General features: G+C 37.4%; 1 protein-coding gene across 2 annotated transcripts in view; it reads left to right on the forward strand.

The window, feature by feature from the left end:
• Glra3 (glycine receptor alpha 3) overlaps nt 1-22802 on the forward strand; it is a 186262-nt gene that overhangs the window by 36769 nt on the left and 126691 nt on the right. For both annotated transcript variants that reach the window (XM_060381794.1, XM_060381793.1), the window contains exon 2: nt 15292-15419. In XM_060381794.1, the coding sequence (XP_060237777.1) occupies nt 15292-15419 (128 nt within the window). The remainder of the gene's footprint in view (nt 1-15291; nt 15420-22802) is intronic.

The following is a 22802-nucleotide window of genomic DNA, read 5'->3' on the forward strand; positions in this document are numbered from 1 at the left end:
ATGGATTTCCGAGTATGGAACCACCCCTGCATACCTTGGATGAAGCCTACTTGGTCATAGTAGATCATATCTTTGATGTGTTCTTGTATTCTGGTTGCAAGTATTTCATTGAGTATTTTTGCATCAATGTTCATAAGAAAGATTGGCAAGAAATTTTCTTTCTTTGTTGGGTCTTTGTTGGGTTTAGGTACCAAGGTGACTGTGGCTTCATAGAATGTGTTTGGTAGGTTTCCTTCTGTTTATATTTTGTGGAATAGTTTGAAGACAACTGGAGTTAGTTCTTCTTTGAAGGTCTGGTAGAATTCTGCGCTGAAACCATCTGGTCCTAGGCTTTTTTGGGATGGGAGACTTTCGATGACTGCTTCTATTTCCTTGGGTCATATAGGACTGTTTAATTGATTTACCTGGTCCTGATTCAGCTTTGGTAAGTCAAATCGATCAAGAAAATTGTGCATTTCATTTAGATTTTCAAATTTTGTGGCATATAGACTTTTGAAATAAGTCCTAATGACTGTTTGGATTTCCCTAGTGTCTGTAGTTACGTCCCTCTTTTCATTTCTGATTTTTTTGATTGGATGCTGACTCTCTGCCTTTTAGTTAGCTTGGCTAAGGGTTGGTCTATCTTGTTGGTTTTCTCAAAGAACTAGCTCTTGGTTTCATTGATTCTTTGATTTGTTTTATTTGTTTCTAATTGATTGATTTCAGCGCTGAATTTGATTATTTCCAGCTGTTTACTCCTTTTTGGTGTGTCTTCTTCTTTTTCTAGGGTTTTTAAGTGAGCCATTAAGTTGCTTGAATGAGCTGACTTGAAATTCTTCTTGAAGGCACTTAGTGCTATGAACATTCCTCTTAGCACTGCTTTCATTGTGTCCCACAGCTTTGGGTATGTTGTGTGTTCACTTTCATTGAGTTCTAGCAAGATTTTAATTCCTTTATTTCTTCCCTGACCCAGCTCTCATTTAGTAGTAAATTGTTCAGTTTCCATGTGTGTGTAGGCCTTTTGCTATTTCTGTTGTTGTTGAGGTCCAGCTTTGTTCCATGGTGATCAGATAGAATACAAGGGATTATTTCAGTCTTCTTGTATCTTTTGAGGCTTGCTTTGTGACCAACTATATGATTTATTTTGGAGAAGTTTCCATGAGGTGCTGAGAAGAAGGTAAATTCTTTTGTGTTTGGGTGTAAGGTTCTCTAAATGTCTGTTAGGTCCATTTGATTCATGACCTCTGGTAGAGATATTGTTTCTTTGTTAAATTTCTGTTTTGTTGACCTGTCCTTTGTTGAGAGTGGGGTGCTGAAGTCTCCCACTGTTAATGTGTGAGAATCTATGTGTGGTTTAAGTTTTATCAATGAATTTTATGAATGTGGGTGCCCTTGTATTTGGGGCATAGATGTTCAGGACTATGATGTCTTCCTAGTGGAATTTTTCCTTGATGAGTATGAAGTGTCCTTCCCCATCTCTTTTGATTAATTTTTGTTGAAAGTCTATTTTATTAGATATCAGAATGGCTACTCCTGCTTGCTTCTTGGGTCCATTTTCTTTGAAAGCAGTCTTCCAACCCTTTACCCTCAGGTAATGTCTATCTTTGTGACTTAGGTGTGTTTCTTGTATGCAACAGATTGCTGGATATTGTTTACGCATCCATTCTGTTAGTCTGTGTCTTTTTATTGGAGAATTGAGTCCATTGATGTTGTGAGAGATTAATGACCAGTGGCTGTTAGATCCTTTGATTTTAATATTGGCTGAGTTTGTGTGCTTGGGTGCTTTTTGTTTTACTGTAGTGAGGTTAATTTTTTCCTGTGTTTTCTTGAAAGTAGTTAGTTTTCTTGGGTTGTATTTTCCCTTTAGTGTCTTCTGTAACACTGGATTTGTGTGTAGGTATTGTTGAAATTTGTTTTTATCATTGAATATCTTATTTCCTCCGTCTATGAGGACTGAGAATTTCGCTGGGTATAGTAGCCTGGGCTGACATCTGTGTTCTCTTAGGGTCTGCATGATATCTGTCCAGGCCCTTCTGGCTTTCATAGTCTCCATTGTAAAGTCAGGTGTGATTCTAATGGATTTGCCATTATTTGTTACTTGGACATTTTCCCTTGCAGCTTTTAGTAATTTTTCTTTGTTCTGTATACTTACTGTTTTGATTATTATGTGGCAGAAAGATTTTCTTTTCTGGTCTAATTTATTGGGTGTTCTGTAGACCTCTTGTATTCTTATTGGCCTCTCCTTTAAGTTGGGTAAATTCTCTTCAATGATTTTGTTGAAAATATTTTCTGGGCCTTGGTGCAGGGAATCTTCTTTACTCTATTCCTACTATTCTTAGGTTTTGTCTTTTCATATTGTCTTGAATTTCTTGGACAGTCTGTGTCAGGAATTTTTTAGATTTAACATTTTCTTTGACAGATACATTGATTTCTTCCATTGTACCTTCCACACCTGAGATTCTTTCTTCCATTTCTTGTAGCCTATTGGTTATGCTAACCTCTGTAGTCCCTGTTTTCTTTCCTAAGTTCTTTCTCTCCACAATTTCCTCCATTTGCGTTTTCTTTAATTTTTCCAATTCTATTTTCAGATCTTGAGCCATTTTGTTGATTTCCTTCACCTGTCTGACTGTATTTTCCTGTTTTTCCTTCAATTCCTTCAGCTGTTTGTTTGCACAATCATCTGTTTCTTTTATTTCTTTCAGTGATGTAAGCATTTCCTCTCTAAAGGCCACAAACTGTTTGGCTGCAACTTCCTGTATTTCTTTATGGATGGCCATAATCTGTTTGTTTTTATCTTCCTCTCTTTCTTTTCCGATGGCCATAATCTGTTTGAGTTTATCTTCCTCTACGTTTAAGCATTTTATTTGTTTCCTCTGTTATCCTCTTCATAGATGTTAGGTCATCTTCTTGAATTTCAATTATGCTCGGGTATCCAGGGCTACTTTTCCCTGGATAGCTGGGTTCTGGAGATGCCATATTGCTCTGCCTTTTGTCAGTTGCGCTTTTACGCTGGCCTCTACCCATTGGTCTATCTTAGGTGTTTGGAGTTAGTTTCTTGTGGTTCCTGGAATCCTGTGGTGGAGAGAATCCCCTTGGCAGGAAGATGGTTTTTCCTGAAGAAAGCCTTCTCAGCTTTTTGGGTATAGTCACTAGATGGCCGGTGTTTTTCAGGAGTTGCTGCTGATCACCTCAGGCATAAAGACCTGAGTTGTAACTGTGGTCCTTGTTAGTTGAGAGAGCTCTCCTCTCCTCTGGAGAAGTCCTAAAGACAACTGCCCTGCTTCTGGGTTTCTTGCTGTAAATTTAGTGAGCTGCTGCTGTAACCTATGTGTCCCGTGATTTGGTGAGTTTTGTTAGGGATAAGTGGTTGCCCCTTGGAGCAATACCTTAGGATTAATCTTGGGGATTCCAGCTTTTGTAGGTCTGAGGTTGGGGCTCTGTGCTGGGTGGCCTCAGTGTGGACCCAACTGATTCCCACACCATGGGGTTTTCCTCTCACCTGGGAAACATGATCACTGTTGTTTTAGGGCCCAGAGTTCAGTCTCTTGGTCGCTGTATGGAAAATGTTGTCCTGTTCCTCAGACGCAGTGTTCTCTTGGCACCGCCATGTTATCCACTCCTCTAATTAATTAATTTTTAAAAAAGAAGAAAAAATTATGAACATCCATTTAGCAAGGATAGAGTAGTTAAGAGTTTACTAAAAGTCTTTTAAAATCATTTATATTTTGTCATTATTTTTGTCCATTAAATGTTTTTCTTATTCAAAGTTTATGGCAAGATTCTACTGTTTGAGGTAGCTTTTGCACACCCTGAATAAAGTTGAGGACTCTCAGTGAAACTGATCCTGGAAATTTATTTTGTTGTACTTATGGGCCCATCTCATTCTTACCCCCCACTCCCTCCATCCACCTTGCTGATCATTGCTTCTGTTCCCTTTGTCCTCAGGGACTGCTGGCCAAGGGTCCTCTGGTGATGAGGAGGGAGGACCACAAAAGTTCTTGACAATCCTGATATTTAGTTAAAGTAACTAAGTGAATAGATTCTTTTAACCTTTAAAAGGCTTAGTGAACTTATTAGCATCATTCTACCAAATGTATTTATTATCATCCAGTCTTGTTAATTAATATTCCTATGTCCAATAATTAGGACAGCTTTCAGACCTTATTCAAGAACTTTCTCTATGCATTAGGTGGTAACTAATGCAGAAACTCACAACTAAACAAAGTGAATAACTATAATTAATAAAAAAATAAGTTAATTTAAAAGAAAGAATGTAGAGAATGGAACATATATCAAATACCCTCCCCAAGGGTTATGGGCTATCTCAGAAGAGATAGTATGAAGATCATAAGAGCTAGAAGTCTTGGAAGACCAGAATGAAACAGAGTTCTAGACATAGCAGTATTACTGTATTCATGAAGTCAAAGATGGAACTTTTATTTGTCTGATTGTCAGCTCTGAAACTTACTGCTAAATTATGCCTGGTCCTGGCAGCTTCTAGCCTCCATACAATCTAATTTAGGGCTAGAATGTTTTCAGCCTCTGAGCTGTACTACTAAATAAGTTCATTCTTGCTAGTTTTTTCTGAGCTCTGGGCTGGCTGGTTCAACTCAGCTGTTCTGGCTCTAACTCCTCTCCCAGCTGACTTATTCAATCTGGCTTTTCTTTTTGCCTCCGAATTGCTCTGCCTGACCTCAAACTAACTCTTGCAGTCTGTTCTAATCTTGTGGCTCCTTCTTATTCTCTGGCTCATTCTGTCTTCACCTCTGTCAAGCTTGTTCTCTGTTCAAGCACTCTCTGTAAAACTGTCTCCACCTTCCTTCATTCTCTGTGCTGCTCCCTTAAGTAGTTTCCCTTTGTTCTCTCTTCTCATATCCTAGTTTGTCAAATCTTTCTCTGATTGGTCACTTTGTCTGCCACTCAATTAGACATAACTTTCAAACATGGGTTCTTCTTTCTACAAACTTACTTTACCTTGTTTTGGATTAAAGGCATACCACCATACCTGAACTTAAGCTTTTCTTTACCTGAAACATGTTCTATACTAGACTGGCCTTGAACTCAGAGTTCTACTTGCTTCTGTCTCCTGGGTTTAAAGGCTTGTGCCACCACAGCCCAATGTGTCTGCATTCCAGCCAGATCATACAGACCAAGAGTTCTTTTGATATGGTCTTTTGACAGAGCAGTCATGTTCTGAATTAAAATTCCTCTACACACAGTAGATGTGGTTGCATGAATAAAACCTACACAAGTTCAAGCCATTAACATTTTAAGGTGGAGATATCTATATCTGAGGAGATATAGATAATTGATGGTTTCTGGCAGAGGAAAAGCCTGTTTTTTTTCTAAGGGTGTGGTTTCTGGCATGCTGACCATGCTCAGAGGATGGTGTCCCTCACTTGAGTATTGGCAGCACCAATCAGAGTTGGTGAATTACTTATGTCAAAGAAGAAGACACAGACTTGAGAGGTAGTTCAATGGTTGACGCTGGGAGGTATTTGGGGATCTCCAGTGGTGACTATTAAAATACATTTTAAATGTATTAAAATTCTCAAAGAATTATATTTAAAATTTTCTGGACTTTTAGCTAACATGTCTTTCTATAGATAGTATGAAAAATAAATAAATAGTATGTAAAACACTTAGATTAAAAAAAAATCTTGGAAGGGAATGTGTTTAAGGCCACACATGATTTCCAAATAAAGCTAATGGTGAGAACTTCAGTATGTTACAGAAATGAGCAGCAGCCAAAAGTGGGAGGAAAGCTAATTAACACAGATTTTGAGAAGACTCAGAAATAGAATCAAGTTTGCTTTTTTAAAAAAGTACTGATCATGATAATTTTCTAACAGTAATAGTAAATTGTTGCAAATATCTTAGATTTGTTGTACTGAGAAGTTTGAACAACAAAAAATGGCCTTGATGAAAAAGTCTATTTTCAGAATATCTATCTTAAATTGATCCTATAAACTTTCTCATTTTGTATTTCTATCCTGATGTTTAAAAAAATTAAAAATATATTTTTGAATATGTATGCACAGATAGTATTGAGACTTTCTTTTTTTAAGCTGTTAAAAGAATTTTTTATTTTTTAATATGTGCATTACAGGAAACAAAACAGAAGAATCCAAGAGTTGAGTCACCCAGTCAAAAGCAACTCAGCTCAGTATGTCCTTCTAGATCCTGCAAGTGTACATACACTTAGGTAACTGAGATTATACGGGAACTACCATGCTTTCCCCCACATCGTGAATGCTAACCAACTAAAAATCCCATGCTACATGAGCATTTTGATAACCAAGAATACACCACGCCATCTTCGTCTGTCAGACAAAATTGTAATCCTGGCTTCCGTGGCTACAAAACATTTGTAGGCAACAAAAATGACAGCAGGCCTTTAGATAGATGTACTGGCGAAGTTACAATTAAATTCTTCATTCCCTCAGTGCTCAGCTTACAAGGAAACAAAGCAACAGACCACACTAAGTTCAGCATTCCTAAATTCATCATCAGATCTACATATTAACATACGAGGATGTATGTTAATAAATACATGTATTCCTATGGAGCAGCTGAAGACCTATGGCAGGGGCTCTCAGGATGCCAGTCTCAACACAGCACTGCAGCTCTCACCCTGTGAGCCTCCTTTGACCCCTCCAGTCAGCCTAGCAACAGGAATTAACTCACACTCTCCAGACATGGCTTAACAATTCTGTGTTCAAGAGGAACCTTTTCTGTCAATTCTACCGTACTTTTAACCATGTGCTCTCCTTTAGGATACTTCAATAAACACAAGTATTTTACTAGAAATGCACATATGGACCCCTAGGTTCAGCTGCAAACCAGTCCTCTGGATGTGGTAAGAGGATTAACAAAGGCCACACCCAGAAGACAGCCTACCCAAAAGGCTAGCAGGATATTTAGAGTGATTGTTTTGCTACTTCTGACATCCTTTGGGGGGACTTACCCTCTATACCTGGCAACATTAGCTGAAATGCAAACCTAAGCAAAGGCTAGCCAGCCTGGGACAACAGGAACTGGGCCTTTTTCTGAGCACTGTTCTCTCCCCTACTACCCCCCACCCCCGCCTCCCTGGGTAACAGCATCTGCTCAAAGATCAAGTTCCCTAGTGTGACCATTCCTGTGAAATAACAAAACTACTTTACTTAAAGGTGATGTTAGCCTCTAGTTTCACCATGGTGCACATTTTGTACATGTATGAACTAGTGTATGTGAGCATATGTATGCAGTGCTTACATGTATCAGTTTTCTCCTATCATGTGGATCCTGGAGATCAAACCCAGGTCACCAGCTTGGTGGCACACACTTTTACTGAGCCATCCTACCAGTTCATTCTGTACATTTTCTCACTGCTATGAGGCAAAGCCTATGTAGCTCTGGCTGGTCTGGAACTCATATCCACCTTCCTCACCCTAGAACTAAAGCCACACATTACCAAAATCTATCATGTGAACATTTCAGATTATAGGGCCTTCTATGATTTGACCATAGCCCACCAGGTCTCATCAGGACTGGCTCCATTCTCTTCCTCTGTGGCCTGGCAAGACTAGCCCCCTCCCAGGGATAGGTGATCAAAGAGCCATCCACTGAGTCCATGTCAGATACAGCCCCTGTTCCCCTTACTAGGGAAGACTGAGACTTCCCATGTGGAGACTGAGCTGCCCATGGGCAACATCTGAACAGGGGGTATAGTTCCTCTCTATGCATGTTCCTTGGTTGGCACATTGATCTCTTCAGGGTTCCCTGAGCCCAGAATTTTTTACTCTGTTGGTCTCCTTGTGGAGCTCTTGTCCCATCCATGTCAATCCTCCTTCTTCCATAAGATTCCCTGCACTCTGCCCAAGGTTTGGCTATGAGTCTCAGCATCTGCTTCTAGACCTTGCTGGGTAGTCTTTAAGAGGCACTCTATGCTAGGCTCCTGTCCTGTTTCCCTGTCTTCTCCCATTTCTGATGTCTATCCTGTTTGTCCTTCTGAATGAGGATTAAGCATCTTCCATAGGATCCCCCTTGTTTAGGACTATAGATTTTAGTGTGTTATCTTATAATATATGGGTAATATCCACTCATAAGTGAGTATATACGATGTGTATCTTTCTGCTTCTGTGTTACATCACTCAGGATGATCTTTTCTAGTTCCATCCATTTGCCTGAAAATTTCATGATTTCCTTGTTTTTAGTTGCTAAATAGCACTCTATTGTGTAAATGTACCACAACTTCTGTATCCATTCCATGGCTGAGGGACATCTAGATGGTTTAAAAGAGTATTTGCATGCATAAGTAAAAGAAATAAAGTTATCCAAAATAGAAAAAAAAAACTATAAGGTCTCCACTATAAGTAGACTGACTCTTTACAGAAAAAACACCCTTTCCATTCTGGGAAGAAACTGAGGGCAGCAACAATACCCTCCGTCCTTTTTGGAGTCTGTTGGATTCCCCTGACCAACAACTTGAAAAGATGTTTCTTATGTTAAGAATCAGCATTTTTTTGTTGTTGTTTTTTAACAGTCTCTGACTCTTGGGGTAAGCATTATCATTTCATATGGCAGAAGTTTGTTTAAGCTATTTACATAAACATATATATATATATATATATATATATATATATATATATACAGTTAGGTATATTATATATAATGTTAGCTAAATATAAGATGATATGATTCCCTGTGGCTTTTTGAAGAATCTTTAAGAATATTGCTGTACATTCTTTACAAGAAATTTCATTCTTAAAAATGAATAATGGATTCTAACAGAAAAAAAAAGATTTGAGGATAAATGCCAAGATTCACAGATGCATTAGGTGTAATAAAGCCACAGTCTTCAATGATCAATCAACCAAAAAAAGAAAAAAGAAAAAAAAAACATAAGACGAATATGACAAAAGGTCTAGGAGACACACTGTAGAAATGGGAAGGCAAAAGTGGGGTCACGTGGACTTCAACTCTCTTCTCTACAAAGACCGTGAGAAAACTGGCATCCAACATTTTCAAAACTGTCAATTAATAAGAGGCTTTCAGAGGTCTAGGAAGCAACTTAATTACTAAGAATATCTAGCTATTTGTAAGAGTGATATTTGTGGCATTATAGCTTTCTGGATTCCTGGTCCAACTTCTCAAGTTTAGGCAAAACACTATAAAACAAGAACAGTCAATCACCAGAAGCAGGATGGAGTTTCAAACTTTGGTGCCTCATTCTCAGAGAGCTGCTGTTATTTTTCATATTTGAAAGTTCTATGGGAAAATGCAGTGGCACAGATCCTTTTATTTAATGTAGCTTGTAACTCAACCATTTCAAAAAGTTCTTTACCTCTAGACATTATTTATAGATATATTTTTTAGTTTTACAACTACCTGAGGCAATGTATAACAAATAAGACTTTTATTAATTCTTAGAAGGAAAAATCAATGGGTTTGCATGTTCATAGGGACTAAAAAGCCTTCATATTCTCCTAGACTTCTAGATGTTCACATGATGTACATGATTGTGAGTATACCATGTGATGTAGACTAAATTGTATCATTTAGAAATTCATATTGATGTCATAAACCCTAATAACTCAAAACATGATTTTAATTGAAAACTGAAGAATTAGGAAGACATGAGAGCATATTGGAAGTCACTCATACAATGGCTGATTATCTTTAAAAAGACAAGAAGAGGACACGCACACAAAGACCCAGTAAAGAGACAGAGAGAAGTTGCTATATTTAAGCTGAGGAGATAGGCCCTTTGAAAAGCCAACTCTAGTGGTCCCTTGAGTTTGAAGTTATTTTAGTTAGATTTTTATTGCTATTATAAAACACCATGACCAAAAGCAACTTAGGGAGAAAATGATTTATTTTAACTTACGGTTTATAATCCAGGAAATGCAGGCCAAAACCTGAAGGCAGAAACATGGAAGCAAGAACTAATGGCTTGCTCTCAATGGCTTGCTCATTCAACAAGAAAATACACCCACAGACTTGCCTACAGGCAAGTCCTATAGAGGCATTTTCTCAACTATGATTCTCTCTTCCCAGATATGTCTAGTTTTCTGTTAAGTTCACAAACGAACAAACAAAAAACAACACAGAGTTCTAGTTTTCATGAAATTAGGAAAATTAATTTCTTCTTAAAACACCCTGTCAGTAGTACTTCATTATAGCCACCCTACCAGCAAATATGCTAAAGCTTATGTTTGCTCAGAAAACACCTTTTCAAGCCTATTTGGCTTGTGAATATATCTCCCGATACTTGGCAACTTAATCTAAGAATTTACGAACACCCTTTCCATGATAAACAAGAAGATATCCCTATGATAACGAAGATGATTCATAGAGGTATTGCAAATTTAGTTAAGAGAGTCAGTCTTACAAAATACAGTAGCAAAGTCTGGGTGGCCGGAGAGTTTTTATTTCTAAAATTGTCACACTATACCAATTCGCTGTCTAGTTTTCATTACAATATTATGAAGCATGTAAATAAACAGAAGAGCATAAACAAAAAACTCGGTGGGGAAGCAAAGTCCTAGTGATCACTAAGGAAAACCTTTAAATTAGTTAAGTAAGACACGTTAAAATAAGAAGAAATTGTGTTCTATGTACACACAAAATAAAGAAGCATCACAAAATATAACCAAATAGAAAACATTATCATATATAGTAATTATAAAAGAAAAGAACCAAGGCATAGAAATTCTAAGATAGAAAAGTAGAACAATTGAAGAATTTACTGGAAGGCTGGCATTCACTCTCTCTGGAAGTCATAGGAAATGACTGCAAAGGACACCAAGAAAATTCTCACCATTCTAAGAGACAATTGTGAAGTCAGTGTTCAATACTCAAAAACAGATGCTGTTTGGTCCTGACACTTCTCCGGAGAACAAGGAGAAGTTTTATAAGTTTTATTTCACAGCCCTTGTGGATTCCACCTGTTGTCCACAGGCCTTGGCAATAGAACTGCACTCGAACACCTGCCTCCATTTCAAATGGCCTTTGTTTTTCTGTCTCTCATGAAGTCTACGTCCCCATCCTTCCATTTATAAAGAAGCCTCTTATTGCACAGATAGCTGACCTATGTTAACTCCACCACCGCAAGATTTGAGGGACACTTTTTAAAGTATTTTCTTTTCTTAAAAACATATTGTTTTCTATTTTTTTAATTATAGGAAAGACTTATCCAGGTAAACTAGTAGACAGGAGAACAAAAATGTTTATGATCTTATATCAAGAAGGATTTTTATCAAAGGTAACTGTACATAAAGAGAATGACAGTGATATAGCAGTGTGTAGCTATGAGAGTTCCAACACTGCATTTCTGATCTGTGTTCTTATGCTTAGAACATAAACCCGTGTTGCTTTCTCTAAGATCAGAGCAGTCAAAACTGGAGAATAAAATTCTAGAAACTTGAGGAGGTAGCAGCTTTTTTTATTATTATTATGGATTATTTTTTGCATTACAAAAAATTTCTACATGATCTCAGAAACAGAATAAAGTTGAGAAATGGTAACCAGAGATAAGGATCATAAAAAAATAATCTAGAGTGGATATAAAAGGAAAAGAACAGCTTCCAGTTGCAGAAAAAGCAAGAACAGCATAAGGAAAGACCCTGAGAAGGGAAAAAACTAGAAAGCACAGAACAAGGTGAAAACACAGGCAATTACAGGCACTGTTTGTAGCGATACAGTGTTTCCATAAACATCAATTGTCCCTGCTATTGCATTTTAGAGTTAAACAGTGAATCACTACATACTTCTATGTGGTACACACTTGTTGATGGAGCTAAAGGCTCTTCATTCCTATGCAGTGGTGTTCTGGCAGGTGAAATACAAGATATTTAATAATTTCACTGCTATATGACCAGGTAATAAACAAATGGTTCAAAGTTTGGCATTGCACCCAGGGCTCAGGTTTTTTGGGGGGTCTGTTGATTTTCTTGTGTAGCTCTTGTCCTCTCAAGGTCTATCTCCCTCTTCTTTCAAAAGATTCCCTGCACTCTGCCCAAAGTTTGGGTATGAGTCTCAGCATGTGCTTCTATACCTCGATCAGTAGAATCTTTCAGAAGCCATCTGTGGTAGGCTCCTGTCCTGTTCCCTGTCTTCCCCTGCTTACAATATTTATCACATTTGTTCTTCTGAATGAAGAATGTATTATATGGCTAATATCTACTTATGAGTGAGTATATACCATGTGTGTCCTTCTGCTTCTGGGTTACGTCACTCAAGATGATTTTTTTCTAGTTCCCACCATTTGCCTGCAAGTTTCATGATTTCCTTTTTTTTTAATAGCTAAGTAGTATTATATTGTGTAAATGTACCACGATTTCTGTATCCATTTCTCCACTGAGGGATGTCTAGGTTTGGTTCCAGCTTCTGGCTATTATGAATACAGCTGCTATAAACATGGTTGAACAAATGTCCTTGCTGTATAGTTGAGCATACTTTGGACATATGCCTAGGAGTGGTATAGCTGGATCTTGAGGAAGCATTATTCCTAATTTTCTGAGAAAGCACCAGATTGATTTCCAAAGTGGTTGTACAAGTTTACATTCCCACCAGTAATGGAGCATGGTTCCCCCACAACCAAGGACAATGCATGAAGGAGACCTAAAACCATGGAGCACATGTAGCCCATAGACTCAGTATCCAAGTGAGGTCTCTAGTAAGGGGAACAGGGGCTTTCTCTGGCATGAACTCAATGACAGGTTCTCCAATCACCTCTTCCTGGGGGTGCATCCTTGCCAGGCCACAGAGGAAGACAATGCAACCAGTCCTTATGAGACCTGGTAATCAAATAAAAGGGGAGTAGGACCTCTCCTATCAGTGGACTAGGGGAGGGACACAGGGGTAGAAAGGGGAAGGGTGGGATTGAGAGGAGATGATGGAGGGACCACATCCAGGATACAATTTGAATAAATTGTGATAAATAGTATATAAAATTTTTTAAAATCAAAATTTGTTTACTCAAACTTAATGTTAGGTTGTCATTTTTCTAAAACAATCCTTAGTGTTGGAGACATAAAAATGTGAAAGTGTTGCTGTAATGAGTAATTTTCATTGCTGTTATTGAAACAAAACTCCCACCTTTACGTTTTGCAAAATTTGCTCAATAGTAACAGAATATCTGTAGAATATATAAATAATGGAGTTCTTTCTTCAATTAGAACACTTCCTCTATTAGTAACTCTAGTTAAAACCATTTCTTTGTACTTATAGATTTCTCATCTGTTGTGAACATTTCGTTAAGATATAGAATATGTATGTTGATGTTGGAAAAACCCGCCATATATCTGGTCTGAAAACCTAGCTATTAACAGGATAGAACCGGTGTGGAGAAAGGATAAATTGTATTTGTATATTTTAACTTTATTTTGAAACGAGGATTCATTATTCTGCCTTGGGTGACAATGAACTTAGAATTTTCTTACTTCAATATCCTGAGTGCTGGAGCTATAGGCATGGACACTATGCATCTATGTGTCTCAGCATCTGCTTTAATTACCTGATCAGTAGAGTCTTTCAGAGGCCCTCTGTGATAGGCTCCTGTCCTGCTTCCTGTTCTTCTCCTGTTTCAATGTCTAGCCCATCTGCCCTTCTGAATGAGGACTGTGGCCCTTCCCTAGGATCCTCCCAGAACACCAACAGCACAGGCTCTATGAAAAATAATAAACACTCTCATTAGAACAAAATGACAGCCTACAGATTGGGAAAGGATCTTCACTAACTCTATATCTGACAGAGGGCTAATATATAGAATATATAAAGACTCAGAAAGTTAACCAGCAACAAACCAAGTAATCCAATTTTAGAAAAGGGGGTACAGAGCTAAACAGAGAATTCTCAATAGAGGAATATCAAACAGCAGAGAAACACTTAAAGAAATCTTCAATGTACTTAGTCATCAGGGAAATGAAAATCAAAACCACCCTGAGATTTCACCTTACAACCATCAGAATAGCTAAGATCAAAAACTCAAGGGACAACACATGCTGGAGAGGATGTGGAGAAAGGGGAGCCCTCCTTCATTGCTGGTGGGAATGTAAACTTGCACAACCACTTTGGAAATCAATCTGGAGCTTTCTCAGAAAATTAGGAATAGTGTTACCACAAGATCCAACTATACCACTCCTAGGCATATATCCAAAATATGCTCAAGTATACAAACAGGACATTTGCTCAACCATGTTTGTAGCAGCTTTATTCAAAATAGACAGAATCTGGAAACGACTTAGATGCCCTTCAACTGAGGAATGGATACAGAAATTTACACATAATACTACTCAGCATTAAAAACAAGGAAATCATGAAATTTGCAGAAATGTGTGGAAATAGAAAAGATCATCCTGAGTGAGGTAACCCAGAATCAGAAAGACACACATGGTGTATTCTCAATTATAAGTGGATATGAGAGATGTAACATGGGATAAACAAACTAAAATCTGTACTCCTAAAGAGTAAAGAGATTTTGAATGGCTAATAATTTGGAAATAGATTTTGTTCCCTGGTTTATGATAACATAATGCCACTCCTAGCAAATGTAATTTTTTTTATTTTATTATTATTATTTTTTATCAGTTACATTTTATTAACTCTGTATCCCAGCCGTGTCCCAATCCCTCATTCCCTCCCAGTCCCTCCCTCCCTCCCTCATCTCCACCGTGCCCCTTTCCAAGTCCACTGATAGGGGGGACCTCCTCCCCATTCATCTGATCCTGTTTTATCAGGTATCTTCAGGACTGGCTGCAAAGCCCTCCTCTGTGGCCTAACAGGACTGCTCCTCCCTTCGGGGGTGGGGAGACCAAAGAGCCAGTCATTGAGTTCCTGTTAGAAATAGTCCTTGTTCCCCTCACTTTGGGAAACCAATTGGTTACTGAGCTACCACAGGCTACATCTGAGTGGAGGTTCTAGGTTATATCCATACATGGTCCTTGGTTGAATGTCAGTCTCAGAAAGACAGATGGGATGTGCATTGAACGTATGACAGGAGTCTACTGAGCGCATCTGAAAGACTCTAACTAGCAGTGTTTTCAAAGCAAAGACTCATGACCAAACCTTTGGCAGAGTACAGGGAATCATAAGAAAGAAGGGGAGTTAGTCTGATGGGGAAAGGATAGGAGCTCCACAAGGACCAAATGTAATTTTAAAAACTAGCATTAATCATATATCCATAAATATCTATCTCATAATGTTCATGGTATGGTATTAATTTCTTTGCATGCAGTGACAGAAGTATTCTTGCTTCACATATTTACTTATCTAGGAAACAGTGTTTGGTTTCTGTTGTAAAGTCTCTTGCTTTATTTTCATTCACAGTTTGGTCGCCACGAAGGAAACAAACAGTGCAAGATCCCGAAGTGCTCCTATGTCACCTTCTGATTTTCTGGACAAGCTAATGGGGAGGACATCGGGATATGATGCAAGAATCAGGCCCAACTTTAAAGGTAGCTGTTCTGCTTACTTCCTCAAGTACAGTGGGCTTAAAGAAGATAAACTCTAAAACCGATTCTACCAGAAATTGTAATGCTTATTCCCAAGAGTCTTTAAATACTTTATTAATAAGAGTTGTGTCTGCAAAAGGAAAGCTTTTTTTTATGTTCAGAGCTAGCATAATGTGCTTTCTGTGGACAAACAGTACTTTTCTTTAATAGTTATTTGTTTGGTTTTGATCTTCAGAAACAAGACCTTGTAGTGTATTCTTAACTGACTGGATATTCTAGTCATGTAGCGCAAGCCAGCATCAACTTCAGACAGTTCTCCTGCCTCAGCCTCAATAATGTGCCTGAGTTCTAAATAGATTTATTTCTTTTGTTGTTGTTGTTGTTTTCTTTTCTTTTCTTTGAGATTATTTTTATTAATGACAATTTATTCAATTTGTATCCCCCTGTAGCTCCCTCCTTCCTCCCCTCTCTATCCCACCCTCCCTCCCCCTTCTCCACACATGTCCCTCCACCAGTCCACTGATAGGGGTGGTCTTCCTCCCCTTCCTTCTGATCTTAGTCTATCAGGTCTCATCAGAAGTGGCTGCATTGTCTTTCTCTGTGTCCTGGTAAAGCTTCTTCCCCCTCAGGGGGAGGGCATTTTTTTTATTAATACAGTTTATTCACTTTGTAACCCACATGTATCTCCCTCTCCCTTCCCCTTCCAAACCCAATCTCCTTTCCTCTGGCTCACCCATACCCCTTCCCAAGTCGACTGATAGGGGAGGTCTTCCTCCCCTTTCTTCTGATCCCAGTCTATCAGGTCTCATCAGGAGTAGCCACATTGTCTTCCTCTGTGGTCTGGTAATGCTGCTCCGCTCTCAGGGGTAGGTGATCAAAGACCAGGCCAATCAGTTCATGTCAGAGATAGTCCCTGTTCTCATTATGATGGAACCCACTTGGACACTGACCTGGCATGGGCTACATATGTGCAGGAATTCTAGGTTATCTCCATGAATGATCCTTGGTTGGAATGTCAGTCTCAGAAAAGACCTCTGTATCCAAATTTTGTGGTTCTGTTGGTCTCCTTGTTTAGCTCCTGTCCTTTCCAGGTTTTACTCTTTCCCACTTCTTTTATAAGATTCCCTGCACTCTGCTGGAAGTTTGGCTATTGGTCTCAACATCTGCTTTGATACCTTGCAGGGTAGAGACTTTCAGAGGACCTCTGTGGTAGGCTCCTGTCCTACTCCCTGTTTTCTCCCTCTTTTGCTGTCTTCTCTTTGCCTTTCTGAATGAGGATTGAGCCTCTTACTCAGAGTCCTCCTTCTTGATTAGCTTCCTTAGGTGTACAGAATTTAGCATGTTTATCCTATATTATATGTCCAATATCCACTTATGAGTGAGTATATACCCTGTGTGTCTTTCTGCTTCTGGGATACCTCACTCAGGATGATTTTGTCCAGTTCCACCATTTGCCTGCAAATTTCATGATTTGCTTCTTTTTACTTGCTGAGTAGTATTCCATTGTGTAAATATACCAAAATTTCTGTATCCATTCCTCAACTGAGAAGCATCTGGGTTGTTTCCATCTTCTGGCTACTACAAACAAAGCTGCTACAAACACATGAGCAGTTAACATTTTATTGTGTGCACACGTGTGAGTGTCTGCTATTTAATACCTATCTCTTATACCATTGCCTGGAATAAAAACTTAAAATCTTATTAAATAAAACTTTGTTCTTGAAAGATTGTCTTCCAACTTCCATATAAATACTTCCATATAAGTGTATACCCATGCACGCATGCATGTGAACACACACACAGGCACAAAAAAATAAATAAATAAAATTTGTAAGTGAGTATTTCATATTGCAGTTCGTATGTAACTTCAATATAAATAAATCAGTTCATCGATGAAAAAAAAAAAAAAAACTTTGAGTTCTCCATCTCTAACTCTGGTTCTCAAACCCAGGACTTTGCCTATGGTAAGCGATTGTTGCACAGCCCCTTCTTTTTCCTGAACATTAGTAAAGAAAACCTTTTTATAATACAAAAATTTAACTTACATTAATTATGGAAGCTAGAAGCAGAAAGACACATATGGTATATACTCACTAATAAGTGGATATTAACCACCTAATATAGGATAAACATACTAAAATCTATAGTCCTAAAAAAGCTAAATGACAAGGAGGCCCCTAGGGAAGATGCTTAATCCTCATTCAGAAGGGCAAACAGGATAGACATGGGAACAGAGCAAAGACAGGGAACAGGACAGGGAACCTACCACAGAGGGCCTCTGAAAGATTCTACCCATCAGGGTATTGAAGAAAATGCTGAGACCCATTGCCAGACTTTGTGCAGAATGCAGACTATCTTATTAAAGAATGGGAGATAGAAAGACCAGAAGGACACAGGATCTCTACAAGGACACCAACGAGCGAAAAAATCTGATGTCCCTCCAGAGACTGATAAATCAATCAAGGACCATGGATGGAGAGGACCTGGACCTCCTGCTCAGATGTAGGCTAGGGAAGCTCAGTCTTCATGGGGTTCCCCAAGTAAGCAGAGCAGGACCTACCTCTGACATGAACTGAGTTGCCTGCTCTTTGATCACCTCCCCCTGGCGAGGTGTTACTAGGTCACAGAAAAAGAGGATCCAGACAGTCTTGATGAGACTTGATAGCCTAGGATCATTTAGCAGTGGAGGAGGACCTCCCCTATCAGTGGACTAAGAGAGGGGCAGAGTGGGGTGGGAGAGATGGAAAGAGGTTGGGCCCCGGGAGGAGATGAGGAAGGAGGCTACAGCTGGGATACAAAGGGAATAAATTTTATTTAATAATAATGATAATAATGATGATGATGATAAAGATTTTGAATAGATCTTAGTAATTTAAAAATTATGGAAGCCAATAAAAAATTAGAGACTGGGGAGATTCTTCAGCAGTAAAAGCAGGGACTGCTTTTCAAAAGAACCAGGGTGCAATACCCAGCACCCTCTTGGCTGCTCGCCGCTGTCTATAAATCCAGTGGTAGGGAATCCAATGCCTTCTTTCCTCTGACAGCACTACATTCATCTGGTGCATAAACATATGCTTAGGCAAATGCTCATTTATACAAATGAAAGTTATTTAATAAAAATCTTGAACAACATTAAAATTATTAGATTAGTTAACAACAAAATGAGTAAAAGAGACAAAGGTAGATGTAAAATTTATTGCTAATCTGAGTTTGAAATTAATCAATTAGATTGCTTCAACATAAAAGGTATTCCACATTTAATAATAGATTGTATCTTCTGAATATTTTAAGCTTTTAACTATAAATATTTTTAACTTAATGGAGGGAAATGTGTATATGTAGCTCTGAGAATTTCATACTTTATAGAGATACCATGTGTAAATTAGGGCAAAAATTGTGACCATTAAGATTCATCTTCAGTGGAGTAAACACTGAGAATTAATGTTGAATTCACATGAAAAACACAGGCAGTTGTGTAAAGGTGAAGAAATATAGTTAGTATTTAGTGAATCTGCTTTATTTTCACTGAAAAAATCTATTTTTAGATGTCTAATATTTAAAAAATATATAAATAGCCTAAACAGATATTTTAATAAAAATGCAGATAACTTATTAACCATACAATAGTGTTCCTCCTACTTTTGCCAGGCCCTTAGATGGTTTAGTTCTGGTTTATTATTTCACTGATTTACAGAAGAAATTTCAAATCATTTAAAAATGTCATAACTACAATTTACGTGGAAAATCACAAATAGTAGAAATTCTTTGCAAATAAAAATTGCATTCATATAGTACTTTATGGTAGACAAACCAGTTTCAGAAATGACTGTATTTATTTACCTCTGAGTAGAGATTATGCTCTATTAGTATGCTCAAAGGAGAAGAAAGAATTTCTTTTCATTTTTCTTCAAGGTATTTTATACTTCAATTTTTTTAAAAAATTAAATGCGTGCTGCGTTTTATTGGTTAAGATACGATCTATTACAAAAATAATTCAGTAATTAATTTATAGTTACTTTTCTTGCTTTATCATAATATAAATATGACTGAAATATATTTATATGTACATACATACATACACACCAACATATATGTAGGGTTTTATGTATTTTTTCTTGTTATTTTAGAGATAGTGTGTGACTATGCAGTTCAAGCTGGACCAGAAACTGACTAATAGTAGGTAGCTCAGACTGGTCTCAAACTAATCCCCCTGCCTCAGCCTCCTAAATGTTTGGATCACTAGTGTTTACTATTTGTAACTGGAGTTTAGGTTTCATTTCTTGTACTTTTTTTTATCTCCTGAGATGTGGGGATGAGACGAAAGCTATTCCCAAACTTTTCTACCTCATTCTGAACTCTCACTGGCTTGTTCAAATAAGCTGTTCTAGTCTAAACACCTTTCCAAACTGACTGATTCGAACTTTTTTTGGCTTCTGACTGAATTGCTCTGCCTGGCCTCAAACCAATTCTGGCAATATGTTTTAATCTTCTGGATCATTCTTATTATCTGGCTTTTTCCATCTTCACCTGTGCCCAGCTTGTTCTCTCTGCAACCAGTTTCTGTAAAACTGTCACATTAAGAAATTCTCTGTTAAAAACAAAACAACCAAATAACCAAATAAACAAACCTTTCTCTTTCTCCCCCCCCCCTTCCTGCACTGCTCTTAAGTAGCCTTTCTTTGCTGTCTTTTTCTAGTGAGATTTGGATGTATCCTATCTTTGATACATTTTGTCAAATCTTCCTCTGATTTTTCACTTCATATGCCCCTCCATTAGGCATCACTTTCAAACATGGCTACTTCATTCTATACACTGCCCTTATCTTCATTGTTTGTGATTAAAAGTGTGTACCGAGGGCATGTCTTGTCTGTATTCCCAGACAGATCATACTGTAATGCAGAGAATGTTTGTATTCCAGCTGGACCACATACACCAGAAGGCCTTCGGATGTGGTCCCTTGCCAGAGCAGCTATGTTGCTGGATTAAAATTTCTATGATTTTTACACAACAGAAGCAACAAGAAAAAAATAATAAATTAAATTCATTTTTTAATTTTGAGGATGGGCATTAAATGGCCATGGTTTTTGAGCTCTGGTTTGTTTGAAAACATTTGCTGTAAAATTGATAGGCACTTGTTAGACCAGATTATGATTTAGAAAATATTGATTATAAAATTCAGCCTGATAATTTGTTTATTATTTTTATTTTCTTTTTAATGTAGTTGATTTAATGTAGTTGATTTACTGAGAAAATAGAGGCCCTACTTTGCCCTAGAGTTCTTTCTTTGTGTTGACAGTTTTTAGAGGCTATAAAAATTCACAACAGCAGGTTATGTTTGTACCACTTCTACACCATACAGAATGGTTTCATTGTCTTAAAATTCTACCCACAAATTTCAAAGCTACAAAGAAAAATCATGCTTATAAATATTGCTTTTTTTCATATCAAACCACTAATTTTCTTTCTTTCTTTCTTTCTTTCTTTCTTTCTTTCTTTCTTTCTTTCTTTCTTCCTCTCTCTCTCTCTCTCTCTCTCTCTCTCTTTCTTTCTTTCTTTCTTTCTTCCTGCCACCAAATTTCTTATGAGAGGTAGAATGCAATTTAGTTCAGAAAGGTCGGGTGGATTTGCATGTGCATCAATGCAGCTGCCTTTCCTTTTTCACTCTGCCATTGTTTTTGTTTGTTCATTTGGTGGGTGTGTATGAGAGAGTGTGTGTGTGTGTGTGTGTGTGTGTGTGTGTGTGTGTGTGTGTGTGTGTTATTTTTTGTTTGGGGATTTTTGTTGTTGTTTGTTTTGTGTTTGTTTTTGTTTTGTTTTTTATTTTCTGTCTCAAAGGAAATTGTAAAAGAAAGGTTTTCCAAGACGGACTTGGGAACTTGGGACTTGGGGTTGACTGTTGATTTTTTTAGAGTTTAATAACAGTTTGATTATTCAATGTTCCTTGTAGGTATTTGAACACTTGGTTTCTAGCTGGTGTGATGTGAAGTAACATTCAGGTAGTAATATCTAGCTGGAGGAAGAGTTTCTGGTATTTTAACCTGAGCTCTCTGTTTGTCTGTAGATTGGTGAGGAAGCCATACTTCTAAGTTTCTGCCACCGGGACCACACTGGTCCTTGCCACCAAGACTTCCCAGCCCTGGTGAACTATATTCCCTAAAAATGCAAACCAACTAAATTCTCATTCCTTTACTTACATCATTTCTGTACTCTTCCACTCTAACAATGAAAGTTCCTGATAAACCAACTTTGCCAACACTGGGAAGAGAATTTTGAGGCACTGACAAGTATCATGTTTGTTGCGATTGTCAACAATGTGTCAAATGGTCCCTTAAGAGAAGTAATACCAGGCCACACTTGTTTTACAGGGCATGAGAAAGAAGAAAGCTTCTATGGGTCCTTTTTCTCTGTCCTCCTCCATTCAGTCTTAACTAGCATTAACAAAACACTTAGCTTTATTTCATCTGTCAACCATCTTTAACGGCCTTTTACTTTTTATGTCGTTAAATTAATTATGAACTTCCCCCCACTTTCTTTGGCATGTTAATTAATTCTAATTTTTATTTGGCAATATCATTGTCTCTAGAGAGAATAAAAATTATTTTCAGGTCTTATTTATTGAAGGAAAATTTCTTTGTATCATCTGACACTCAAAGCAATTTAAATGAAACAATTGAATAGCAAATAAAAGTTTAATCACTTTATATTCTAGCAGCCACTTTTAATTTGCTTCTTCCCATTGTTACTAATCTTGGCTCTTTTCATTGGTCTTATCTTTAAATCTACATTGGACTACAGCAGAGCATATTATGTTAAAATCACTCAATTCTCAAATCCTCACCAATATTTATTTTATATTTAATGTTAATTTACTCTATTTCTAATATACACTTGTTTTAAAAGTAGAAATAACATTATTTGTTTCCACAGTATCCTTGTGATTTCTCCATCTATTATGTCTCTGTTTGATACCTTTCTTCATATAGTGCAAAACACTATAGTGTAGATTCTACTATATTTTCATATGTATGTAAATATATATTGACTACATATGTAAATATATGTAGATACTATATATTATCTGACTACTTAATTCACTGTTCCTATATATTTTTAGCATAACATGACTATTTTAAGAATTTCTTTCTTCTCTTGTTAACTATTCCTATCCACCAAGACACTATTATTCTTGCTACTTTCGGGAAACTCTCTTTTCTATTTGTATGTCCTCATAATGTAATGTCATTGTTACAGAACCTCCTGAGCAAGCTATTTTTCTAACATTATACATGTTTACATGTTAAAATTGTATTGTACCTTTGTTCTGTTTGTACTTTCAAGAAAATAAATTTTAATTGAAATAGAATTACTTTCCCATTCCCTTTCATT

Source organism: Meriones unguiculatus, chromosome 4 (genome assembly GCF_030254825.1).
Source record: "Meriones unguiculatus strain TT.TT164.6M chromosome 4, Bangor_MerUng_6.1, whole genome shotgun sequence".
In the NCBI taxonomy this organism is placed as follows: Eukaryota; Metazoa; Chordata; class Mammalia; order Rodentia; family Muridae; genus Meriones; species Meriones unguiculatus.